The 22966-nt window shown below is 47.2% G+C and overlaps 1 protein-coding gene across 2 annotated transcripts in view; it reads left to right on the forward strand.

Annotated features, from left to right (window-relative positions):
• Window positions 1-49: 49 nt before the first annotated feature.
• LOC126525079 (TAR DNA-binding protein 43-like) overlaps window positions 50-22966 on the forward strand; it is a 36219-nt gene continuing 13302 nt past the window's right edge. The window contains exons 1-3 of one of the 2 annotated variants that reach the window (XM_050173141.3): window positions 50-364; window positions 9573-9763; window positions 19572-19724. In XM_050173141.3, coding sequence (XP_050029098.1) covers window positions 127-364; window positions 9573-9763; window positions 19572-19724 — 582 coding nt within the window. In that variant the 5' untranslated portion in view covers window positions 50-126. The remainder of the gene's footprint in view (window positions 365-9572; window positions 9764-19571; window positions 19725-22966) is intronic. The other variant, XM_050173142.3, reaches the window with a different exon arrangement.

Genomic DNA, 22966 nt, shown 5'->3' on the forward strand with positions numbered 1-22966 from the left:
GACGTCACTTACTTCCAAAACATTTCGAATCTCGCGTTCTCTCGTAGTGGTGCGAGAGTATCCAAAGTTTGATGTGTGTTGTGGTGTAAGTGTATGCTTGTGTGTTTGTTTATATAAAGTTTCAGAATGAGCTGTTTTATTCAAGTTTCAGAGGATGAAAGTGAAGAACCCATTGAACTTCCGTGTGAAGACGATGGCACACTGTTATTGACAACGCTGTCCGCTCAGTTCCCGGCCACATGCGGACTCAAATATCGAAACCCAGAGTCTGGAACGATGCGTGGAGTGCGTTTGGTCGACGGCCGATTTCACCCGCCAGACAACGGATGGGGCAATGTTGTGTATTACTGTGTTTTCCCCAAAGGTAAGACAACGTGCTGGCACCGTCGGCTGCGACGGTGGTTTCCTATCCGCGCTTAATGTGCCAGGAACACAAGCTCGATTGTTAGGCCTAATGCCCCGCAGCAGTCCCCCTCGGCCAGTTGGGGTTTCATCGCTTGTGTTTCAGGGACACGCGAGCCGTTCTTGCCGACGTGCCTCAAGGCGTCCGAAAGCGGCTCGTCGGAATTTCTGCTCGTGTCTAGCGCTGCCCGCGAGCCGGCTGCGCGACGGCAGCCGACTGGCGCCTTGACGTCAAGTTTGTTTGTAAACGTCGCTTCAATAGCATGTGTCGCGATCCAGTTTCAGGGAAGTAACGATAGGTTGCGTGGCTTGCTGTGATCGCGGCCCACCCTTGCTTTGCATCGTTTGAAAAACGCGTTGTTAGAGCGTCAGTGCCTAAATGCTAACACCTTTGCTTCCCTCTTTAACCGGTTTAACGATTCTTCCGCTACCCGATGATGCGTATCGCGTCGGGGCCGAGGAAAGCCCGTGCGAGTGTGTGGTTTAGTTCCGCCATCGCGTACGCATCAAGTGTGCCTCCGTTAACGTAGTGCTCAGAGCCCTAAAGTACTTTGAAGTGGCTGCGCATTCGCTCTTGTGCGTTCCTTTTTTAACCGTCGCCAGTGCCGGATCACGGCCGTCATGCGTAGTCGGGCTGGCGGTTCGCGCGCGCGCGTGTACGAACAGCGGCGTTGGGTTTTTTTTTCTTCCGTAAGCGTCGTGTTCTTGCTCGGGTCGCCGGCGGTCGTCGCCACCACCGGGCCCGATTGCTCGTCGGAGAGAGAGAGAGAAGGGGGGGCCGTCGATTGTGCTTGATGGAAACGCGCGCTCACTTCGATGCGGAAATTCCTCCGGCGAGCATCATCGAACACACTGCAACATAAAAATCACCGTCGCACATTTCGTGCTCGACGGCGTGAAACCCACCCGGCCTCGTTTGTCTCCGCGATCCTCACGACTGTAACCAAGCGAGCTGTGTAGGAAAGAGTCGGAAGGGGGGGGGGGGGGGGGGGGAGGCATGGATGGCCTCTTCAACGACACCGCGACTCGGTTGCGGTTTGTGATCGGCGCGCTGGCCGCAGGACCACTTCCTTATACATGTGCAGAACGAACGGCCCTTCACGGTTAATCGAGCCGACGGCGCCGATACGATACAACTTGCACAGGCGTTCGTTCCCCCGTGCAGGGGAAGAAAAAAGTGAACCCGACTTGCCAAAGCTTCGTCCCTCGCCAGTCGAGAACGGCTCGAGTGCGTGTCGGTTCCTTCGTGGCAAACCTGCCTTAGCTGCGCCATACACCCACCCCCGCATCCCTCTTTAAAACCGAGCGTGGACAGCTGTGCGTGTTTTCCGTGCGATCGCGTTGTTTTGCGAAATACCAGTGACCGTTGCACGTAGTACTATATCCACCCATACTTGCCTGCCTTCTGCGGCCCACTTTTAGGCGGGCACAATCGCGCCCGGTGCGCCTCAGGGCGGTCCTGTCTTCCGTTCTGATTTTTTTTTCCCCCCTTTTCCCAGCCGTGGTAGTGGTGGTTCTCTTTCCTCCATCCTGACACAGTTTCACATCGCCGGCGTTCGTTCAACCCTCCCCGCGAAGTGTCTTCGTCGTCTGGTGGTCCCTCCGGAACAGCAGCGCGACCGCTCATTACGCTAATCGGCTGGATGCCAGTGTCCCTCTCGCGTGCTTAATTCGTGTTTATTTCCTTTTTTTTTTCTCTCTCTCTCTGACCCTCCTCCGTGCCGGTTCGCGTTTCGGCTCGAAACGAGCTGCTACCCGCGTGTTACCAGCCCCGCCCATTCGTTTATATGTTTCTTTCCGCCTGGTTAGGGCCGTTAACTCCGGACGTGTCGTCGGCATCACGAGCATAACACTTGGCATTAGGGGCGCCCGGCCTTGTAGAACCACGAATACGAATGTGTCCGAAAGCTGGCGTCGTCCGATTGGGGAGTGCCCCTACTGTATGTGTGCGTGTTTTGTAAAAGCGCTTGAGCTATTCAGCATGTCTTGACTGCTTATCGTGATGGTAGTTACCATCACATGCAGTCATACCTTATTCAACGTAAATTAAAGCTCGCCAAAGTTGGAATGTACACCACTGCATGAGAGGGTTAGAGATGAGATTCTTTTATCTCATTGGCGTTTGTGTGTTTATAGCGTCACTAAGAAACATAGGTAACTTGATTGTACGCAACGTGCACAGTCAAGCCTCATTCTTAAATGGTTCCTGCTCAAACCTCTCTGTGGGTATTGGTTCCAGAATGCATCGATTGGCCAAGCCAGTCAAAGTAGATGTGATGAGAGAAATATTTGTACAGGCTTGTTTCCCGCTTCCCTGCATTCTCAAACGTAGGCTGTAACTGTTAAAGCTGACATGCAAAAAGTTGAGAGTAGTGCACATTGCGAAACAGGCTTGACAGATCTGAAGGATGTTATATTGTGGAGCAGTAACAGTGCAGGGTGATGAAATTACGAAATTCGCAGGCGCTAACTGGAATAGGTTGCCGCAGTACAGGGGTAATTGGAGATCACAAGGAAAGGCTTTTGTCCTGCAGTGGACATAAAATAGGCTGATGATAATGAATAGTAACAGGAGGCTTAAGGCTTTGTATCGGCATGGACCACATCAATTGTTAAAATAAATTAATATTAAGAGAATGTGGTAACCTTAAAGAAATGTTGCAGCACAATGCTACAAAGAGAGCCTGTGTTCTTTGAAAGCTGAGAGCAGCATTCCGGGCAAGTTGGTAATCCATTGCTTAAATGATATTGCGCGACATAAAAACGACACGGACGTGAAAGAAGACGACACACCAAGCGCTTGGTGTGTCGTCTTCTTTCACGTCTGTGTCGTTTTTATGCCGCGCAATATCATTTAAGCAATTTGAAAGCTGCTTGGCTTGGGCTGACCCCAGGTGTTCAGAATGAATCCAGAATCCCCCCATTACGGCATGCTTAGTAATTATATTTTGGTTTTGATAAGTAAAACCCCATAATTAAATTTTGTGGAGCAGTCGCCATAAACGTTGAGCTAACAAGGGCGAAGTGATCGTCAACATTAAACTTTAGGTTTGTTCGATTCAGAAAAAGGTGCACGGCTCCACAAACGAAAAGGTGCAGGGGGTGCCGGGCTGCACCCACTCGCTGCAAGGTTAAAGGGTGCAGTGCACCACGGTGGCACCTTGCCTTGCACCCCGTTCAATCGAGCACGGGGGTGCAGGGTGCGCTGCTGCACCTCGGGGAATCAAGGGTCTAGGTGCAGAAGGTGCAGAGAAACTTGGCTGAATCGAATAGACCTTTTAAAGAGCCATAGCAGTCAAAACTCGCTCAGTTCTGTGGCATTCTCATTGGGTGAGAGAAGATTGGGGAAAGGAAAAGAAAGAAGAAAAAAAATGATGTTGAAACCTGTAGCATGCCTTGGGGGTCTCACTTTATCAAGCTTTACACAAGTGCGCAGTTTCACGGTTTTGAATATTGTCACATTCATACCTACTGCTCTAGAGCGACAAGATAGTCAAGGGCATGCATACACGTGCTCCAGCTTAGGACAGACCAGAGCTAAAATGAAATGCTGTCAGATCAGCGACAGTAATGTGGAGTATTAAATGGCTTGCTGCATATGGAATTCTGCTCACTGAGGACTGCGGCAGAAATCTGTTCGCTTGTTGTTGTGCAATCTGTGCTTTTATTGTAAAAACATTTAGAGAAGATATTGTGTTTCTCACTGCATCATTCTTCCTCAAATATTGCAACAAGCTTGCATTTGTTGATCTGCATTGTTCAATAGAGTATTTGACATTTTGTAATGGAGATGCAGGAGGTATATACTCAATGTATTTACAAACCATATGCGGATATATTGAAAGTGGCTGGCAAAACAAGGTTGCGGGACCGAATCCTGGCTGCAATTGAGCGGGGCTGAAATGCGAAAATGCCTTTGTGCCATGCATTGAGTGCACATTAAAGAACCCCAGGCGGTCGAAATTAATTCGGACTCCCCCACTATGGCACCTCTTTTTTACCGTGAACCATGCATACTCCACCCAGCCCGATACTGTTCATTCAAACAGGTGCTAGCATGACCACTTCACTTCATAACAATATGTCTGGACATTTAGTCATCAAGGTGGTAAAACCATTCTGCATAACTGCAGGAGCTCATTTCACCAGGTATGAGTTGCTGATAAAACAGTGGTTTCCGATTTTTTTTTCTTGGGGAACAAGGCAAGCAATCATGCAGTGTTTTATCGAATGATGCAAACCAAGAATTGTTGTTGCTCCAAAATTTAAGTGAAAAACAAAGCAGCAGATGGTTCAAGTTCTTCTCATATAGTTACTAGAATAAAAATGTAGGTTCATTGTTTGTGGATGCCTTGGCTCAACACCCTGCCCCCCTTCGTGTTAGGCGCTTGCCTTCAGAACAGCCCCCGTGCTTGACATCATGGTGCCATTGTAGTCATGGAGCAGCACAATGTAACGGGGACCAAGAATGAGAAGACACATACGCAGCGCTAACTTTCAGCTAAACATTTTATTCAATCGTATGTGTTATTTATACAACATCAGGGGATCAAAAATAAAACTAAGGAGACAAACATATAAAGGTACAGTACTGAACCCGCACATGTCGTCACTGTAATCGCATTGTACCATGTCATCTTCAAGGCGATGATTCTAGATACCCCTTTTCTTTCTCCGGTAAGGCCAAAGATGGAAAGCTCACATATTTTTTTTCTTTCATTTTGTCAATTTCGTGAGCTTCAATTATCTCGCGTGTCATTCTGCCTCGGGCCCTACTTAGAATAGTCGTGTCTTTGTAGACTGGGATGCAGCCCCAGCCTACTTCGTAAGATATTTGGACTTAAGGTTGTATTTCTTGTCAGGAGGCGTGTGCTGGACTTAAGAACCTAGAGGAAATAAGCCTGTACTTTCATTTGCTTCTGCCCACTCGAAACTGGCAAAATATGCCGTGATAAGTTCGTGTTTTCAGAATTCACTGATGAAGTCTTGTCAGCATAAGCTTGAAACAAGTTTGTGGGCCCAAGCGAAATGTCTAGACGACTCGGGTTATCCTCTGAGCCTGTTGACTGCCGTAGCTGAAAATATGAGTAGGAAGTGTAGGGCAGACCTCGGGGAGTGGACCGACAGTACGAAAGCAAACAAGGTGGCCATAGTTCCATACATGCACATCATTTTGCATAATTTGGAAGGATAGCGAGAAAGTCCGCTTATGTCAGGCAAAATGTGAGTGCGATGTTTCCTTGTTTTCTTTATTCACAAAATATAACGGGCCAAAGTGGCCCATGTTGAGTGTGCTCGCTTTAGTGCTGCGATGACTCATTCCGGTTTGTAAACATTTACTGTCTTTAAAAAAAAAATAAACAGCAACAGTTGTTACAAATGAAGGAAGATTTACCTGCATTTTTTATTGTGGCAAGAACAGATGTGTTTTCTACTTTGTTTTCTCGGACGCAAGAGAGAACAAAGTCTAGACTAATTATGGTGCTTGAACAAATTAATTGCGTGCCCTTTGCAGTTAGTATCTAAACGAGTTTAAGCACTCTCAACTGACTAGTGGCAGTCCTCACAATGAACAGCACGTGTCCGCTTGACTGATCGCGGGCATACATCCACATATGCTATGACTGAACTCCCGACACACGCGGCACCGACTTCCACTCCGCTGACTTCTGCTGACAGTGCCCCTCAATGGCTGCAGCAGGTGCATGAAGCAGGGCCACATTCTTGAGGCTACCACTAAGTTGGGAGACCACCTTATGTGCCGACTGAATGGAGGTGGCACTTCCAGACCTCAGGGTGTGCGGGGAGCTTGGTGCTAAGGAGTCCACCCACACCGTCACAGGGATTCTTCCCATGCCTGGTAGCCTCGCGGACATATACTTGGAACGGCACAACTCATGCAGCTGGTACCTATATTTAAAATGGCTCTTTGCACCATCGCTGACACATGTTACGTGACAGTAGGTGGGTGCTTTTTCATCTAACACTCTGCGCGCTCTGCCTGGGGCATCGCAGGCGTGCGAATCGTGATGCATGTCGTTGCTTATGACAGCAAAGGTGTGTGTTGCTTTCCTTGTGGTGGCGACACGGATGAAAATTGAGATTCATTTCTTGTGCCAATGGTACGATTGTGTTTCATTTGAGAGGACAGTCTAATTTTCCACAAAATCAAAATGCAGAACAATGCTTTTGCACTGCTCGCACTTCTCTGCCTCATGAAACGCCGCGGCTTGAGTGCGGCGCATGTATTCATGAGGAATCCATTTGGTCGCCCATTTGCCGAGCTCTTTCACAAAAAGGGTTGGAGACATTGCCGTTTTGATAGAGTCACCACTTTCCCAAACAGCAGATGTGACCTCGTCCTTGTCAACCATTGCCAGACTGGTCGAAGTGAGGCTCCATGTGCAGTGATCGCATTCACCTAACATACAACCTGTGGTTGGGGAGCTGCAGAGGCACAGTGCTTTCATGCCTTCCAATGAGATTTCCATGCCGGTTAGGTTCTCAAGTGCTAAGACACAAAGGTTGGCTTTAGTGCAATAAATGCAAATGCAAACGTCTTGTTGTGCGAGCAGTACCCATTTTGGGTGCAGGTTGTAAAACTTTGACAGGACGATGGCACTTGTGGGATGAGCTGCTTTGAACATGGATGGAATGTGTTATAATAAACTGCTCTGAGACATACTCTCTCTGGCCATTCATGAGACTGACACAACGTCCTTCTTGTTCGGGCTCTGCCACGAGCACCCAAATTCGTCCTTGGTAATTAGTTGAATGCAAATTCTACATCCCATGGGCTTAACTATGATCTCGTGTACGGATCACAATCTAACCACATTCCATGCTTCTCACGCCAATTTTGGGCCTTTCTGAGCATGTACGTTGTGACAGCTGGGGTTGCCTCTTGAACGCATTAGTTTTCAACTCCTGGTGGCACGATGGTTAAAGAGACGGAGGCGCTCTCGATAGGACCTTGAAGCCTCGTATGCTTGCTTCAAGCAATTTAACCAACCAGCGCATGCACAACATTCTGTCACAGATGGTTCAGGTGCACTGATGCCTCCGTATGCAGCTCTCAAGGCTGAACATATCTTCGTCACACAACTTTCAGTCTCAACCCATTTTCTCTTTCCGTAAGCTGTGTTTGTGAATGGAAGATGGCTTCAATGGTGAAACATCAGAAGAAAGGTGGATGTACCTGTTCAGGTCATCAATCGCATCTTCTCCCTGAAGGAATGCCTCGTCTGCTTCATCGCGGGTGTAACTAGATGAAGACAGGGTTTTCTTGAGGTGCGAAAAGCAGTGCTGGCATACCTCATTGGTGTCACGAATATCCTCAACCTCTCGCAGTAGCTTTTGCTGGGAGGCAACATCCAAAATGTTTACGCAACAAATTTAAAAAAAAATGTTTAATTTTTTTCGTGGCAATCTTTTTCTCGGCACAATACTAGGACCGAGCGAGCTATGAGCCGCATGCATCGCGTGTAGTGAACAGCTAGACCAAGTCGAAACGTTTATACTGAACAGCACCGCACTCTTTCTGTCACTTTTTCTGCCCCGCTGTCGTTACTGAGCCTCCAGAATGTATCACGGTTTCGTGTTTTATGAATGAGGCCATCTAAAGCTTTTCACTGTGAGAACGTGTGGGCCACGCTCGTTATCAAAAGACAATGTCCATCTGGCGCCACCTGTGACCTCTGCTGTTCTCAGTGTGGGAAAGTGTATCAGCAAGGTGTGGACAAAACTTCATAAATTAGGCAACTTTGACAGCCTTTGGCTCGGTCATGCTGCACTGCACTTTTTCGGATGGCAGACAGACAGAGGTGAAGGTCAAGGTAAGACAGGAAGAAGTTTATCTGTGAGCCACGTGGGAAATGTTTGATAAAGGGAATGGCTCTGGAAATTACTCAGATACGTTTTTAGAAAGGCACAGTGTGAGTCGCACACGGTAGTGCCGTAGGAAGTTCCAGTATCCGTTGCACGTGGAGGATGGGGAGCAGGCAGTGAAGTGTTCCTCCATTATGGCGCACCTGTTATTATGAAGGCGCTCCATTGCTTACGGATTAGCCTTCCCTGGTGCCGCTTAGAGGTGATTTACTTTGTGCACCAGGCAGGTTTTTGCAAAATCAGCCACAACACGTACTCGCGGTGTCTCGCATGCTGTTGACAAGCGAATAACGGAAGCGTAAGTGCTGTGCCCACAGAAGTTGTAGGCTGCAAACTCGTCACGTATTAGCACGTTAGGGGGCGGCAGCCCCCCCATCCCCACACACTCTAGACACACATAAAAATCTGGCAATACATTTTTGTTGAAAACAAGCTGCCAAGCGAAATTCTGAAGCAGCAAAGAAATTAGAACTATATTTGCATACAATGCAGACTGATAGAGAACTAGCAAAGGTACTGAAGCCAGCACGCTCAACATGGGCCAATTTTCAAATGTCTGTGTGAAATAGAAAACGCACCAAGATGCATCAAAGTTACAAAATTTTTCTGATTTGGTCCACGTTTAGATTTTTTGTTATATTTTCTTATTTTTGTGGACAGCATAAAAAAATGCATGGAACTAGTTTATTGTGAAGCTTATTAAAATGAGCAGAAAAGGTTTTCGTCACACTTTTAGTTTGCATTTAGTTTGGCCATGAATTCGGCAAATGTTGCAAGCAATAGGAGGACATTTGTGCCGCGACCTTCAAATATTTTTTTGGCTTGCTGGGAATGCTTTACGGGAACAAAATTTTTGGTTCCATGCAGTTTGAATATTCCTACATTACATTAAAAAAACAGTCAAAACAAAAATATGAAGTGGACATGCGGGTTTGATCTCTCGAGGAATCACCTACACACATAGCTGCAAACAGGTCTACATTGGAGGCTTATGTCAAATGCTTTGGCAAATTTTCTCCTTATTTTCTGTACTGCTGGGAAGGTCTGAGACACATTTAACTTGTTTCCTAAGACACGTTAATTTTAGCACGATATTGCAGGCGTGTGGTCACTTTCTTTCACAATGCATGGCTCTCATTGGTGCTAGAAACAAGGAGTGCTTTTGGTGGCAACCGGCTGGAAAAGTAGGTGCCAGCAGATCAGCTGGCACGCATTGCCGAAGTATGTAGTCTCGGTGGAGAGAACGGCAACAGATGGATTTCCTCTGTGCACCCGTCCTGCAGATGCGTGCCTGCACAACTCTGAGAACAAGCGCAAGAGCGACGAGCAGCTGGAGAACAGCACGGCCAAGACCAAGCGGCTGGAGAACCGGCAGAAATGCTCCGATCTGATAGTGCTGGGCCTACCCTGGAAGACCTCGGAGCAGGACCTGCGCCAGTACTTCGAGACCTTTGGGGAGGTCCTCATGGCACAGGTGAGTGGCCTCCTCAAGCCAGCTGCTTGGCGCTTTGTGCAGATATGGCATTGTGCCCTCATCATCACCAGCATTAGCTGCTCGCTTTGACAGGCGATAAGAAATAGAAAGAACCGAAGGAAAAGAACGCACACGTGATACGGCCCCACACGAATGGCTGGGACGTCGCTCTACTTCATTTCATGCTTAGCAGCAGTGCTGCAGAAGTAACACAACTAGCGCAGTCGTACAAGTCTCCCTCCGTGCATTTCGGAAAAGCACTTCCGTACTTAGATGTAAAAATACACTACGGCACATATTAAGTCAAACTAAAGTGACGGATGAATACTGGAAACAACAAAGGCATCAATACTGACATGTGTTCTTATTCTTTTTCCGGAGACTGTATTTCACTTGCTAACAGCTTAACCTAATTTCCCAGCACAAGATGTGCGTACATGATTTGGAACTCAAATGTTATCATTGTTTCTACCTGTCGCATATGTGCTCACTGAACGTTGTGTAATCAGATTGTATGTGCAATGCAAATAGTGTTGTATTTTCTAGAAGGTATGCGAGGACAAGCGATTACACTGGAACCTTCGACGAGACATGTATAAAAGCCAATGCACTTGACCCGCAGATCAAATTTCGACGATCACTGACTGCGTTCGCCACTATCATTCTGCTTTGAGTGTCACTTGCTTTTGTGGGCACAAGTTCGCCCAATAAAGGGTTCGTTTCATGGTTGACAGTTTTGCTACTATGTTCTTCACCATCACTGCAACATGGGAGTATTATGGAGCACAGAGCTTTAGTAAGCGACAAATTGAAGTAGATGTAGGACATGGTTTGAGACTTTACCGGGACATTCTAGTACAGTAAGACCTCGTTAATTCATCCCTTGTTCATTCAGAAAGTCGCATAATTCAGACTCCTCTGGTGTCGGCAGGCGTATTCTTTAATTTTATCAGTCTCGTTAATTCGGACCTATTTGGGTGCACATCAGTTAATTCGGGCAACTCTTGGAGCTGGGAGAGTGCGGAGCGATGCAAATATGCGACGCAGAAGAGCAAAAATAGCGTTAGCGCTCAGCCAAAACGAAACGGCGGAGTCCACATCGCCACAGTCATCAGCAGAAATCATACATTAATCGTATGCCGGAACGCATCGGGCCTTTAAAGCCCTTATTTTTGTGTTAACCGCCGCACTTAACACCGTGTTGGCTGCATGCCTTCGTAGCGTATCACCATTCATGTTCGCACTGATGGCGACCACGGTTTCTTCCACAGCAGTTGCGGCGAACGGTAGTTTAGTTGGTTCGGTGCAAACGTCGGCCTGTGCCTTCAAAATTGCTTAGTCACCATTCATAATCACCTCAGTAGCGGCCACAATTTCATCCGCAGTTCCTGCAACAAGCAGTTTCATTGTGACTCGGTGCATGCATTGACCGCGTGCTTTCATAACTGCAAGGTCGCTGTCTATGATCACGTCAGCAGCGGCCGCGGTGTTGTCTGTAGCGGTTGTGGCAAACAGTAGTTTCGTTTTACTTCAGTGGAAGGCTGTCCGGGATGAAATGCACCGGCCAAGCCATTGCGATAGACGGACGTTGTGTTGGCAACCAACTCAACTGGTGAAAAGAATAATCGAGATGTGCGCTCAGTAGTGAAAAGCGTGGGTCAGATGAAGCCGTGCACCGTGGCCGCGCTTCGAAAGAAGTCGCGAAGGCCTGTGCCGCTACGACTGCTAATCGGTCATGAGGTGACGAGAATTGTAGCTTCCACACTGCTTTTGTGCAAAATATAAACAGGATTTGCTGATGCATTTTGTAAATTAAAGCGTGTTGACACAGTAGCCATTTTTGTTTTCTTGATACCCTCGATAATTCTGTTAATTCAGACATTTTTTCCGGTCCTGGGATATAATTAAGGAGGTTTTACTGTGCTAGCCCAATGATGTAGCAACTTTTCATTATAATTCTCCCACTAGTGCTCAACCATGGATAATAAAAATCATGAGCCATTCCACTCTGAAAGTGGATGACAAGCGAAGCTGGGAATGTGTTCTGAAACTTCAGCGGTAATTTCACTTCGATGTGCACTTCGGTGACAATATCACCTCGGCTATACAGTCGAACCCGACTATATCGAACCCGTTTACATCGAATTATTCTATATATCGAACAATTTCTGGTCACGGTATAGTTACAATGAGTATATATAGCAAAAATTACGCTTACATCGAACAAATATTGCAGTGACTCCCGATATATCGAACGTCAAGCGGCGGCAAAGTGCCCCCAGAAGTTGGCTTTCCCTCGCGGTAGCGGGGAAACCCGGCGGCGCGGCTCCATCCAACCGCTCTCCCTACCGTGACCGCGCTGCCTCCGGCTGTTCGGGCGAGCCGTCGACACTCCCCCTGTCGCGCATAGTGTAGTCTACGAGGCCACATCTTGCCACATCCTCCCTCTTTCTCTATCTTTCACTTGCCACCCCCCTCTCCCCTGACGACGCTTCGCCGTGCTCTCTCACGGGTTGCAGAATCAAGCGTCCTTCCTTTCTTTAGATCACTATCTAGCAACACTCCCCAGCAAAAAATGATCCTGGCCCGCCTACAGCGCTTGCTCAGACGGCCAATCAGAGGCTCTTGTGCTCTCTTCGTGCAAGATGGCGAAAGTGCGAGTTGTCTGGCTGCTTCTCTGGTTTATCGTGTTTGAACCTTGTGGGCCTTCTCCCGCAGTGTTGCCGTGATGAAGCGGCAGAATTCGCCTTTCGTCGTGAAGCTCGAAATCATAAATCGCGTCGAACGCGATGAGAAGTTGGATGTCCCCGCAGCGTGCAAGATTCCGAGGAGCACTCTCGGCACGATTAGGGCTAAAGTGGCCAGACTCGCAACCCGGCGCCCATGGTGCCCGACGCGTACGCACGGCCGTGTACGAGGGGTTCTTCATACGTGCCGGTTTCCGCGTGCTCGGTAAGGACTGTAAATTCTGATCAATGCGACGAAGCCGTTGCCGGTGTTGCCGAAGTTTGCAGCGAGCTGTCAAAATTTCCGGGACATTCGAATCAACGGTGAACGAGTTTGTGAGTGCAGATGATGCTGTCGTGACCACGGTAGAGGCCGGAAACGAAGACTACATCGCCGACATCGTACCGAGCACAAATGAAAGTAGGCACATTGAGGAAAGCAACTACGGTCTTTTGCCCACATCCTCCGAAGTGATTGGTGCACTCGCATTAGTCCGGCGCTTCTGCGCGAATTCGGAAGGTTGCGGCCTCAGCTGCTCCGACTCCTTTGACAACGTGGGGAAGTGCGTGCGTCGCAGGCAGCAAAATTGCCCAAGCAGAAGAAAAATGCTAGAAAACTAAGCTAGTTTCGTTAATAAAGTGATTTTATAAATGGTATGTGCTTTTATGACATCCAATTATTTAGCAGGCTTATATCGAATTATGCTCTATATCGAACTGATAGGCGTTTTTTTGCGAGTTCGATATAGCCGGGTTTGACTGTAGTATCGCCGTTAGGTGTGCGTTGATTGGCTGGTTGAGCAATATCGGATGACATAGGGCTCAAGCAGCCAATCAGCTCATCCAGTTTTGATAAAACAGCCAATCTTTCGTGCACCAATGGTGAAGGTGTGGCCAAGGCGATAGTATCGACGAAAGGGACCATTTCAGAATACAGCCCGTTTAGCACGAGACACAAAGGTGAGACAAAGTTTTGAACAAAGGTACGAACATATTTATCGTCCTGATTGGTGGTCATTGTGATGATAGGTACGCACACAGATTCTCGTATCACCTCAGTTATTAAATGCTTAAGCATTTCTTTGCCTACCCAATGAGAAATTTGTCTGCCACGTAAGACAATAAATAGCTCATACCCCCGTAAGCAAGCGGAAAAAAAAAAAGGATTTTCTACCTGAGACTCTACTGATCTTGAATTGAGAATGGTGCCTATTGATAACCAGGGCATCTAGCAACCGGGAAAACCGGAAATTCTCAGGGAACATTAATAGTCTGGAAATACTCAGGGAAAATTAGCTGTAATTTTATTAAAAGGGGACGAAGTAACAGAGAAACCACAACTGACGTTGCGGACGCCTGATAATTCGGATGGCTTCGCGGCACGACCACATACTCTATAGCGCTATGTAAAAGAATGTCTGCAATTTTGGATGCAAGAACGCTTCGCCGTCCAATTTTCAGGATTTTTTGCGGTGACTGCAGGTCCGAAACAGCATTAATCAAAGCCAGCACTGCCGCCATTTTGATTACCTTGCCGCCTCGAACCAGTGCTCTTGCACGCTGATCTGCTGGCAGCCGTAGCCACTACTGCAACAACGCTAGGCCTAGCTGCTTTGGCGTTCGCTATTAGCTTATTGCCGTTCTGTGCGTGTTTTTCATTGAAAGACTTTGCCGCAGTCAGCAGTGGCACCCACTCCGCCTTTGTGGTCCTTACAATTTGCTTCGAAGCTCGGAAGGCACGGCGCGTTGCATAATGCCAGTTCCAGAAAGTCCGCTTCAGCTCAATGGTGCATTGTTACGCGGTGAAGCATACGTGAAAGTATTGCAGTGAAGCATAACAAGCGTGGGAAGAGGCAATTGTCACGGGAAACAGTACATATTCCTTCCTTATACATGCATGCACCCGCCATTTCCTGTCACAGTACAAGCACTGATATGCCTAATAAGTGTACTGGCACGCCTTCAGAGCTTTTTCGGATGCGCCTGTGGTGAGTTTAGCCTGTAAGGCCATTAAAAGGCATGCATTCATTTTTTCCGACTGCCTGATTTTTCGGACGTTTTCGCAGCCCCTAGGGAGTCCGAAAAAACTGACAATGACTGTACAACAGACAAAGAGGCTGCTTCAAATGGTCCGTGGGGCGAACGTGCGGCGGAAGGAAGAGAAGAACAGAAAGGACCTACGCATTGAGGAATGAAAGGGGAAGGAAGCGTGCAGTCTCTTTGAAGGAGCTTGAGCTCAAAAACAAATTGTTGGGTGGTGCCAAGATGCAGGTGTTCCTAATACAAACCAACATAAACGCTTTAAAGCAGTGAAACGCAACACGGCGTGCGGGGGCTGAGAGTATGTCAGGGCAGTTGAGGTTACCAGCTGTCGAGGGAGAATCTCACTTGTGACAAAGTTTGGGTCTCACACCAATGAGTTTGCTATCATTTGATAAAAATAGCTGATCTTTGAAAACATTTGCATCTGTATGCATCTCCTTTCTTTTTTTTTTTTTTTAATATTTCGGAATGTTCAACAATGGGTTTTACCTTTCTTGAAAATATTTTTTCCCGCAGTGCATTTTACTATAACCCCTCCCTTGTTTTCTTGTTGAATAAAATAAACACTACTACTTACTATTCAAACTGGATTAAGTTTTTTTTTTATTATTATTTAACATGCTTAGTAGAGAGTGACACCATAGGGTGACATGGTGCTTGCCCCTCTTGACATAAAACCATGTTCTGTGTCACTCAGGCCATTTTGCAAAGGCACTCAGAGGAAACCTGGAAAACTCAGGGAATTTGGAAATGTCAACTTGGTAGACATCGTGATAACTAACTACTGAGAATGCATATTCAGGTGATGAGACATATAAGCTTTTGCATAGAATGAAGCGATTTTGCATCAAATTTGGGAGCCGAGTTCTTGCGCATGCAGATTTGTTGACGGACACGAAAAATCTACGGAACCCTAGCCATAAACAGCTTTGCTATAAAAAGATAATTGCATTGCACTGTAAGACGGAAGGAAATGCTACTTGTCCAGTTCTTTTCTCTTCTTATTAAAAAAGATCTTGGCAATGTTACTCTTGACAACAACGTGGTGGATGATAACAGGGTTCAGTTTCCACTCGACCTTACACCGCCTGCAATCATGTTTTGGTAGCCCTGAGCTTGTTTAGTGGTCTCATGAAGCTCGCTCTGAAAAGTCAGCCTCGTGCACGCGATATTCAAGCGACAGCGACGCAACATACGGAGCTTGTAGTGCTGTCACACCTTGCTGTGAGACTAAATACATGGGCTCAACGTCGCGAAAGAAAGTAGCGGCAAACTTTCATTGTTGTCTGAGTAAATACAATCATGTGTCACTAGAAAACTCAAACTTGTCACACGTCCAACGTTTTCACCACGGGGTGCTAGATCAAGCTTTAGTACATTGTCATCACCAGTGAAAAGGCATTCCATGCTGCTGTATGATAGCCAGAAATCAAAACACTTTTGTGACTTTGTGGCCTCCAAGATTGTGTGCGCACGTGATCTCGGATACATTGCACCGCTGTGAGAGGAGGTAAAGGCTGGTTTTATAATATATTTCTTGCCTTATAATATATTCTTACTACAAGGGCAAGTAGCAAGAATGAAGTCCATTTGAAACGGGCCCACTGGTTGTCGTCAGGTCGTTACTGTGTAATCACATGGCAACGAGCAGTCTGCCATGCAGACTTCGCGGCAACAAGCGAAATTTCTTCAAGCACCAGAAAATGCCCCATTCTTGTGATATCTGGGAATGCTATCGATTGTGTCGTTGCTCTGTTTCTGGCCGTGTTGTCATATTTTACGCAAAATGCAGCGTCAGCTGTTAAGCATAGTATTAGTCGCCGATGGCAGTGAAGGGCAGTGATGGCGTATGCATTTTCTTGCGCTAGAGGAATGTGGACCCTTCAGATAAGATGTTCTCCTAAGCTGGGCATGTTTCTTTGCACAAAACATGCTCATACCTGGAATGGTATTTTGACAATCCACATGGACATAATATTTTGCTTTAGCATTCCTTTAAGTCCACAGTCCAAATAAATCTGGAGTCCTCCACTAGGTGTTTCTTGTAACCCTGACGTTGCTTTGGGATGTTAAACCCCATGAATGAACTAGGCCGTGTTTTTGCCATTATCTGGTATCGATACAGTCACTGACCAATAATTCATACTCCACGGGGACTTCCTAAAAGTCAGAATAATCGGAAATCCATAATGGCAGATTCGCCAAAAGACTATTTATTCCACATTTATGGAATAGAAATAGAAAAGGCTGCCCAAAGTTTTTGCCTACGACACGAGCGCCGAAGGTTGCCTTAGCATGCAGATACGAATGTTGAAAGTTGACTCCTGTCCCATAAAAGTGCTTGTGCGCCTGTTTGCATTTGAGCGTCTGCTACCAATGGTTATGTTTCTACGATGCCAAGCGTGGCTTTGTTGCCCCATTAGCTTGTTACACAATATCCTTTGTTGTTCAGTGCTACGACTGCCTCAAAAACATGAAACACCAAGACCAGCCCGTGAAACTGAATATGTCAGGAAAATTCACAGATGAGACAAGTGTCAATGAGACAAGCTGCACGCAGAGTCAAAGCACGCATTTTTCTTTTCACTTGTGCCGTGTGGTAAATCAAGTGACGCTTAGGTACAGAGCAGCAGAGTTTGGTAAGCTTCACACATATGGGCGCATTCACTCAATGGCAGGTACAGCAGACGCTCGCCTTTCTTGGTGCTCCTGCCGTGAAAAAGGTAGTCGGGCAGTTTCTGCAACGTGGCACCGTAATCTACACATCACAGTTTCCCCAACCAGTCCATGCACAGCCATTCGACATGCAGCGTCAGTGCCACGAGCGAGAGAGCATGCAGCCACAATGTAAACAAATTGCTGACGGACGGCTGTGTGTGGCTGCCGAGGCGAATTTTTTCCAAGAAGGGAGACGCAGCAGCGCCCCTTGCCTGAAGTTGTGTAGTCTTCGACAGCATGTTAATAGTAAGCGACCCGCTGCATACAAATCAGAAGGGACAATCAGAACCACGAGGCAGCAGGTAACTGTGTTGCAATGAAGCAGCGCCAGTTTAGCTGAGCAGCAGATCACTGCACAAACAACACATGCACATCGGGGAAGGCCAGAAGAGTCATCCGTTCTGCTGCTATGTTCTGCTGCTCGCCTTTATTCATTTGCGCCAGTGCCCGGTCGTGTGAGAGAGGTGGAATTTTTCACCACTGAAGAAAGAAGAAAACACCTCGTAGTGTGTATTCTAGGTTATATTTACCATGTAATTGCATTTATTTCTCTTTTAATAGTGGTGCGGTGCACATCAGGAGACACAAATTTGTTCTTAGAAGATGCATACTACGGTTTAGTGCATAGTTATGCAGCATTCCTGCCAGGCACCTATTAATGAAGTTTCACTGTAACATGTGATTGAACAAAACGCTGGATGCGTGGATTCAACACAAGTGGAACTCGCAAAACAATTGCAGCTTTACAATTGAACCTGCTGGGCTTGGCTTGTCTTGTGGCTTGGGCGCGGTCTGTTTTGGATCAACTAAGCTTCAGTAATTTCGGTTTCGGAGAGGCACCGGCAACATGGTCGACGAGCATGCTGACGATGTATCAAAGCCTAAGGATCGCTATTTCTGCTCAACTCGTGCAGGTGGAGTCCAAATTACTGAATGGCGTGCTGTGAAGTGTATAAAATTTCGATCATTGTTATACATTAGGTCTGTGGGCCCAGTGGCGGTGCAGTCCGAATAACCGAGTCTGTCCGCATTAAGCCTGAGAGACATGGTGCGATTTTGGGTGCGATCCGTATTACAATCGTTTGCATTGGCAGCCGCACTCAACAGGTTCCACCGCGTGCAGCACCGAATCGCACGCTGTGCATGCGACCAACTTGCTGAATATTTTCGTGCGACTGCCGCATCGGTTGGATGACCGCAGCCAATGACAGTGCCAATAGCATGAATGTCATGGCCACATAGTAGACTCGGCGGGGCGGGGCCGGCGAGCGAGTGCCTGGTCACTCCAATCATGCCTATGTTTTCCTTTCTTTTTTCTCCCTGGTTGAAACGCTTGCCTCTTTCGCTGCTGGCGGCGGCAGATAAATCGGCTACGATTTGTTTCTGACACGAAATAACTTATAGAATAAAGTTACCTTGAAAGAGTGTGTGTTATAAAACGTTGTGCAAAATAGTAAATCGTTGGCGTGATTTCTACTCTGAAGTGGTCAGCGCAGACCGCAGCAATCGTCTATAGGAAGCGGCTTGCCTGACTGACGTGTTTATTCATCGCTACTAACGGCATCAGGAAAGCTAATCGTATTTTCACTTAAGAGCAACATAAATGTTCACACATTGTTTGTGCTGACGAATTTAGGCGCTTTATTACGAGCTGAGGACACGTCGCAAGCGCTCTCATCCCTGGATAGGTGGCTGGCGTGCTAGGCCTACACGTCTCCCAGCGATCGCCTAGCATGCTCGTTGGCTTCCGTCGGCGCCGATGAAATCAATTGTGCTGCAATTTAAGCTTGACATGACTGTGTACACATTGTGCCCACTAACATAGGCGCTTCGTTATAAGAGGTGCAAGCGATCGTGCCACAAGTGCCACCGGTGTCGGATTTGATGGCCAAGCGAGCTATGCCGGCTGGCTCCTAGCCATCGGCGGGTGTCAACGGAGCCGACACTGTGAACGCAGCCTTACGGAAACGCGTCTACGGTGTTTGTATAGACGGGCTTATATTGTCATTGTTTGTTTCAAACAAGAGAGCTGTGCCAATACATTTGCGTTCACTTTGTGTTCGAAGTAACCAGCATTTCGAGCTTCCATGCAGGTGCGCCGGTTCTGGGTGGAGCTATGCGCCGCTTGCTCATTCATACCATGTGTCCCGAATCGCCGCATGCGGCAAGTTGCACACGATGCACCGTACAACGGATTGCACACAAAATTGCACCATGTGTTTCGCGTTTTATCGGTCAGCGACTGTACTGAAATGCTGTATTCTCTGTACCGGAGGCAGCATTCTAACCTGCCTGGCCACTTGTGATTCCCCTTCGTACAGGTGAAGAAGGACCCCAAGACAGGCCAGTCAAAAGGCTTTGGCTTCATCCGTTTCTCCAGCTACGAGTCCCAGGTGAGGGCCCTGTCCAAGCGGCATCTCATCGATGGCCGCTGGTGTGACGTCAAGATCCCAAACTCCAAAGTGAGTGCTCAAGTAAGGCCACCTTCGCTCTTACTCTTGACTCTCCTCTCTTTGGCCCCGTGGGGGCTGCTCATGCCTGGACAGTTGGCAGATTCAAGCTTTGGAGTGCAGTCGGAATTCAGGGCCTTCCACAGAAGCATCAGATGTGCTTCTGTGGTGCTTCTGTGTGTGTATCAGTGAGGGAAAACCTCAAGCTCTCGGAGTTGCATTGTGTGTATTTTGGATCTACTTGTGTGCTAAATGTTTCGAGAAAGAACACAGTTGTTGCGGCACCACATTCAGACCACATGGTCAGTGGGCATGCTGGAGCCATTATTACAATAGTATTCGCTGCTTTTTTGCTGCACTTCGGTTTAAAGCAACATTGAGGGCCTAGGCATTGTATATTTTCCAGCGAATGTTAAGGGTAAGCAGGGAAATGAGTCTTCTCAACTCCTCTCTCATTGTAGGACCATCTTATTCGCGTCTGCCTGCCTTTTGGGTCGCAATGTTGTAGTGATGCCTTTTCCCGGTGCTAATGCCTTTCGGCGCTTTTTGCATTTGTGAGCGGTCAAGAGACACTTCACCCTGGCCAGAGCATCGGGAAGAGGCATCGCTACATAATCACGGCCATTATCTAGAGAGCTAAGTGGGTTTGTCATGGCACAAAGACTACATACATCTTACCATAGTTGGCCTTCAGTACGGTAAAGTCTACTGCTACCAGCATGCTTTGTGGCAGTGGTGGGGGAAAGTTTGTTGTGAAGTTGCACCATGTCCTGGTGAAATATAAGAGTCCAAGCCCATCACAATGGATCTGCATATGTGAGAGTTTCAGATTTGACAAACCATACGTCATGGTCTGCATATGTTATACTGGCAACAAATGCCACTTTTTATGGGCTTAAACTGTATCAAACTTTAGGCTGCAGTAGACAAAATTGGGTGCAAAATTTTCTCTACATAAGGCATAGACAACAAGCTTTGCTGCAACGATGTGTGCGTGCGTCTGTGCACTGCTTGTAACTTTCCCCTGCCACATGCGGAAGCTTCCCACCACTGCGTGTCGTGGGGCGGGAAGCTTTCTTTTGAGGCGACCACGCTAGCTCATAATTGCCCGCCACTGTAGGCCCGGTGCTGCTAGGCCTAGTCATTTCTAGCAGATGGTGCTTCAAAAGCAGCTGACGATCGCAAAATTGATTGCCCCCCACGTCCCGTAACACTTTCCTGTCTGTGGGAAAATTATTATCTTTATTGCTATAGCAAATGTTGGATATTAGTATGTGTGGTATGAATTTGTAGAAGAAAGAATGTGCTTTCTGATAGTACTACAGTGGAATCTCGATAAATGGAAATAGCTTAAGGAGGGACACAGGTCTTGGAGACAGAAATATTACGGAAAAATCACTTTTTTGAAAAGGTTATTTTTGGATTCTTCAGTATCTGATGCATTATCTCAGAAATTTTCACCCATCTTGGACCAATATTTTGGTTGTAATAGCATTTTATATCGTGTCTGCAAGCTGTATTTTTTACTGATGAACACGCAAAAAAGGGCTTTCTTCCTTGACGCGCAGTTGCCGTTATAGGTTTCCAATTGCAGTATCTTGGTCTTGTTTCAAAGAGTCACTCTTATCATTTAGTTTTCGTGCCGCCATTGCTCTGTGCGCTGAATGGCTATGAAGGAAAAGCCGACGAAAAGGAGTCCCCATGCGCAATTCCATTCGTCGACTGAGACATGTGACCGCAATAATGCCATACCAGTGGCAGATTTTCGCCGTTGTCTGCTCGGGCATGCGAAACTCTGCCCAAAACGATGTCAGATTCATTTTGCTACAAGCCATAAATTCGGCGAACAAAAGAAGAGGGGTTTAAATTTTCGAAAGTGTGCAGTAGCTTTGGAAGATGCCGGAAATAGTTTGCTACCCTTGCCAAGCGCCGCGGGAGTCTCCCCCGTGACTGCGGAATAGGCTTAGCAGATGAAAGCGGTTCTGGCATAGGCCGGTGTTGATGCGACATTCCAGCACACCTACTGCAGCCCGGTGATTTGGAGAAAGGGAAGAAGGCTCAAGAAAAACTGCAAGACTTCGCTTCAATGCCTGCTACCAAGCGAAAATATGATTTTCTCGCTCATGCTGATGCAGCCGCAATTCTATAAATGCTCTGCTGCCTTGTGTAAATCAATTTGCATTGCGGCAGTGGGCAAAGGTAAATGTGACTGCGGTCTCACCATATAGATAGTTGTCTCGCATGCAATGCGCGGCACCAACCGCTCCTTCCACTCCTTCGCCCCTCTCTCTCCCCCCCCCCCTTGTCTCTGTCTCTCAAATGTGTATGTGTGTAGGGTGTCTCAGTTAACTTTAGCCAGAGTTTAAAAATATGCTGATGTACTCTAAGACGACGCGATCAAATGCATGTTGCTGACTACTGTATGGAGTAAGCCACGCTGTATTTTGTATTTTGCTTAATTGCATAATTAGTCAAGAATATTTCACCAACTTCTGAAGCAAAGAATACAGGCAAAAAATTCTGACAGCTGCGATGTCGATGCAGTGGAAGAACGTTTTCCACCAGCAGGTGCACTTCCTCAAAACATTGTACGTGGCAATCAGCTGGTCCGATTTATCGACTCCAAGCATTCCGGCGTTATATTCGTCAATGAGCTGTGGCTTTTTTATGGCGATTTGTTGCCACTTTTCGTCCTTCTTTTCTCGCCGTTTGGCAAGCACATGTGAGCAGTGTGTGCAGTGCTAACCATATGCACAACACGATCTTTCCATTGAAGATGCAAGACTCCCTTGTCTCTCAGCCGGCGGAGGTCTCCTCTTTTAGCTCTCCTCTCCCAAGTGACACCTTTCAGTGTTGTGGGTTACTTCTTTCCAAGAACCATCCTTCTCGCTGTAGTTCGGTTTCTCGAGGATGTGCATCCATGCATACTTCTTATTATTTGCACAAATAGCATGAATGACCTCCATCGTAAAGACAAGGCGAAAGAAATCAAGCGCTCGCGATAGCCGCTTTGGACCACTATGGAGCATCATCCCGAGGTCAATGCCCGAATCTCTCTGGGGTCTAAACTCCACGCTTGTTTGAGCTGGTAGAAGCACGTCTTGCCCAAATGAAGTGGACACTCTATAAATAAAGAAAATAGTTTGGACACCAACTGGGCAATTGAACCGGCTCTAGATATCCATAAACAAAGCGGACGGTGAATCTGAAACTTACCTGCGGGTAACAGCTGATGTTCCCGGCTGATCAGCTGCATCTTCCGCATC

This window comes from Dermacentor andersoni, chromosome 3 (genome assembly GCF_023375885.2).
Source record: "Dermacentor andersoni chromosome 3, qqDerAnde1_hic_scaffold, whole genome shotgun sequence".
NCBI lineage: Eukaryota > Metazoa > Arthropoda > Arachnida > Ixodida > Ixodidae > Dermacentor > Dermacentor andersoni.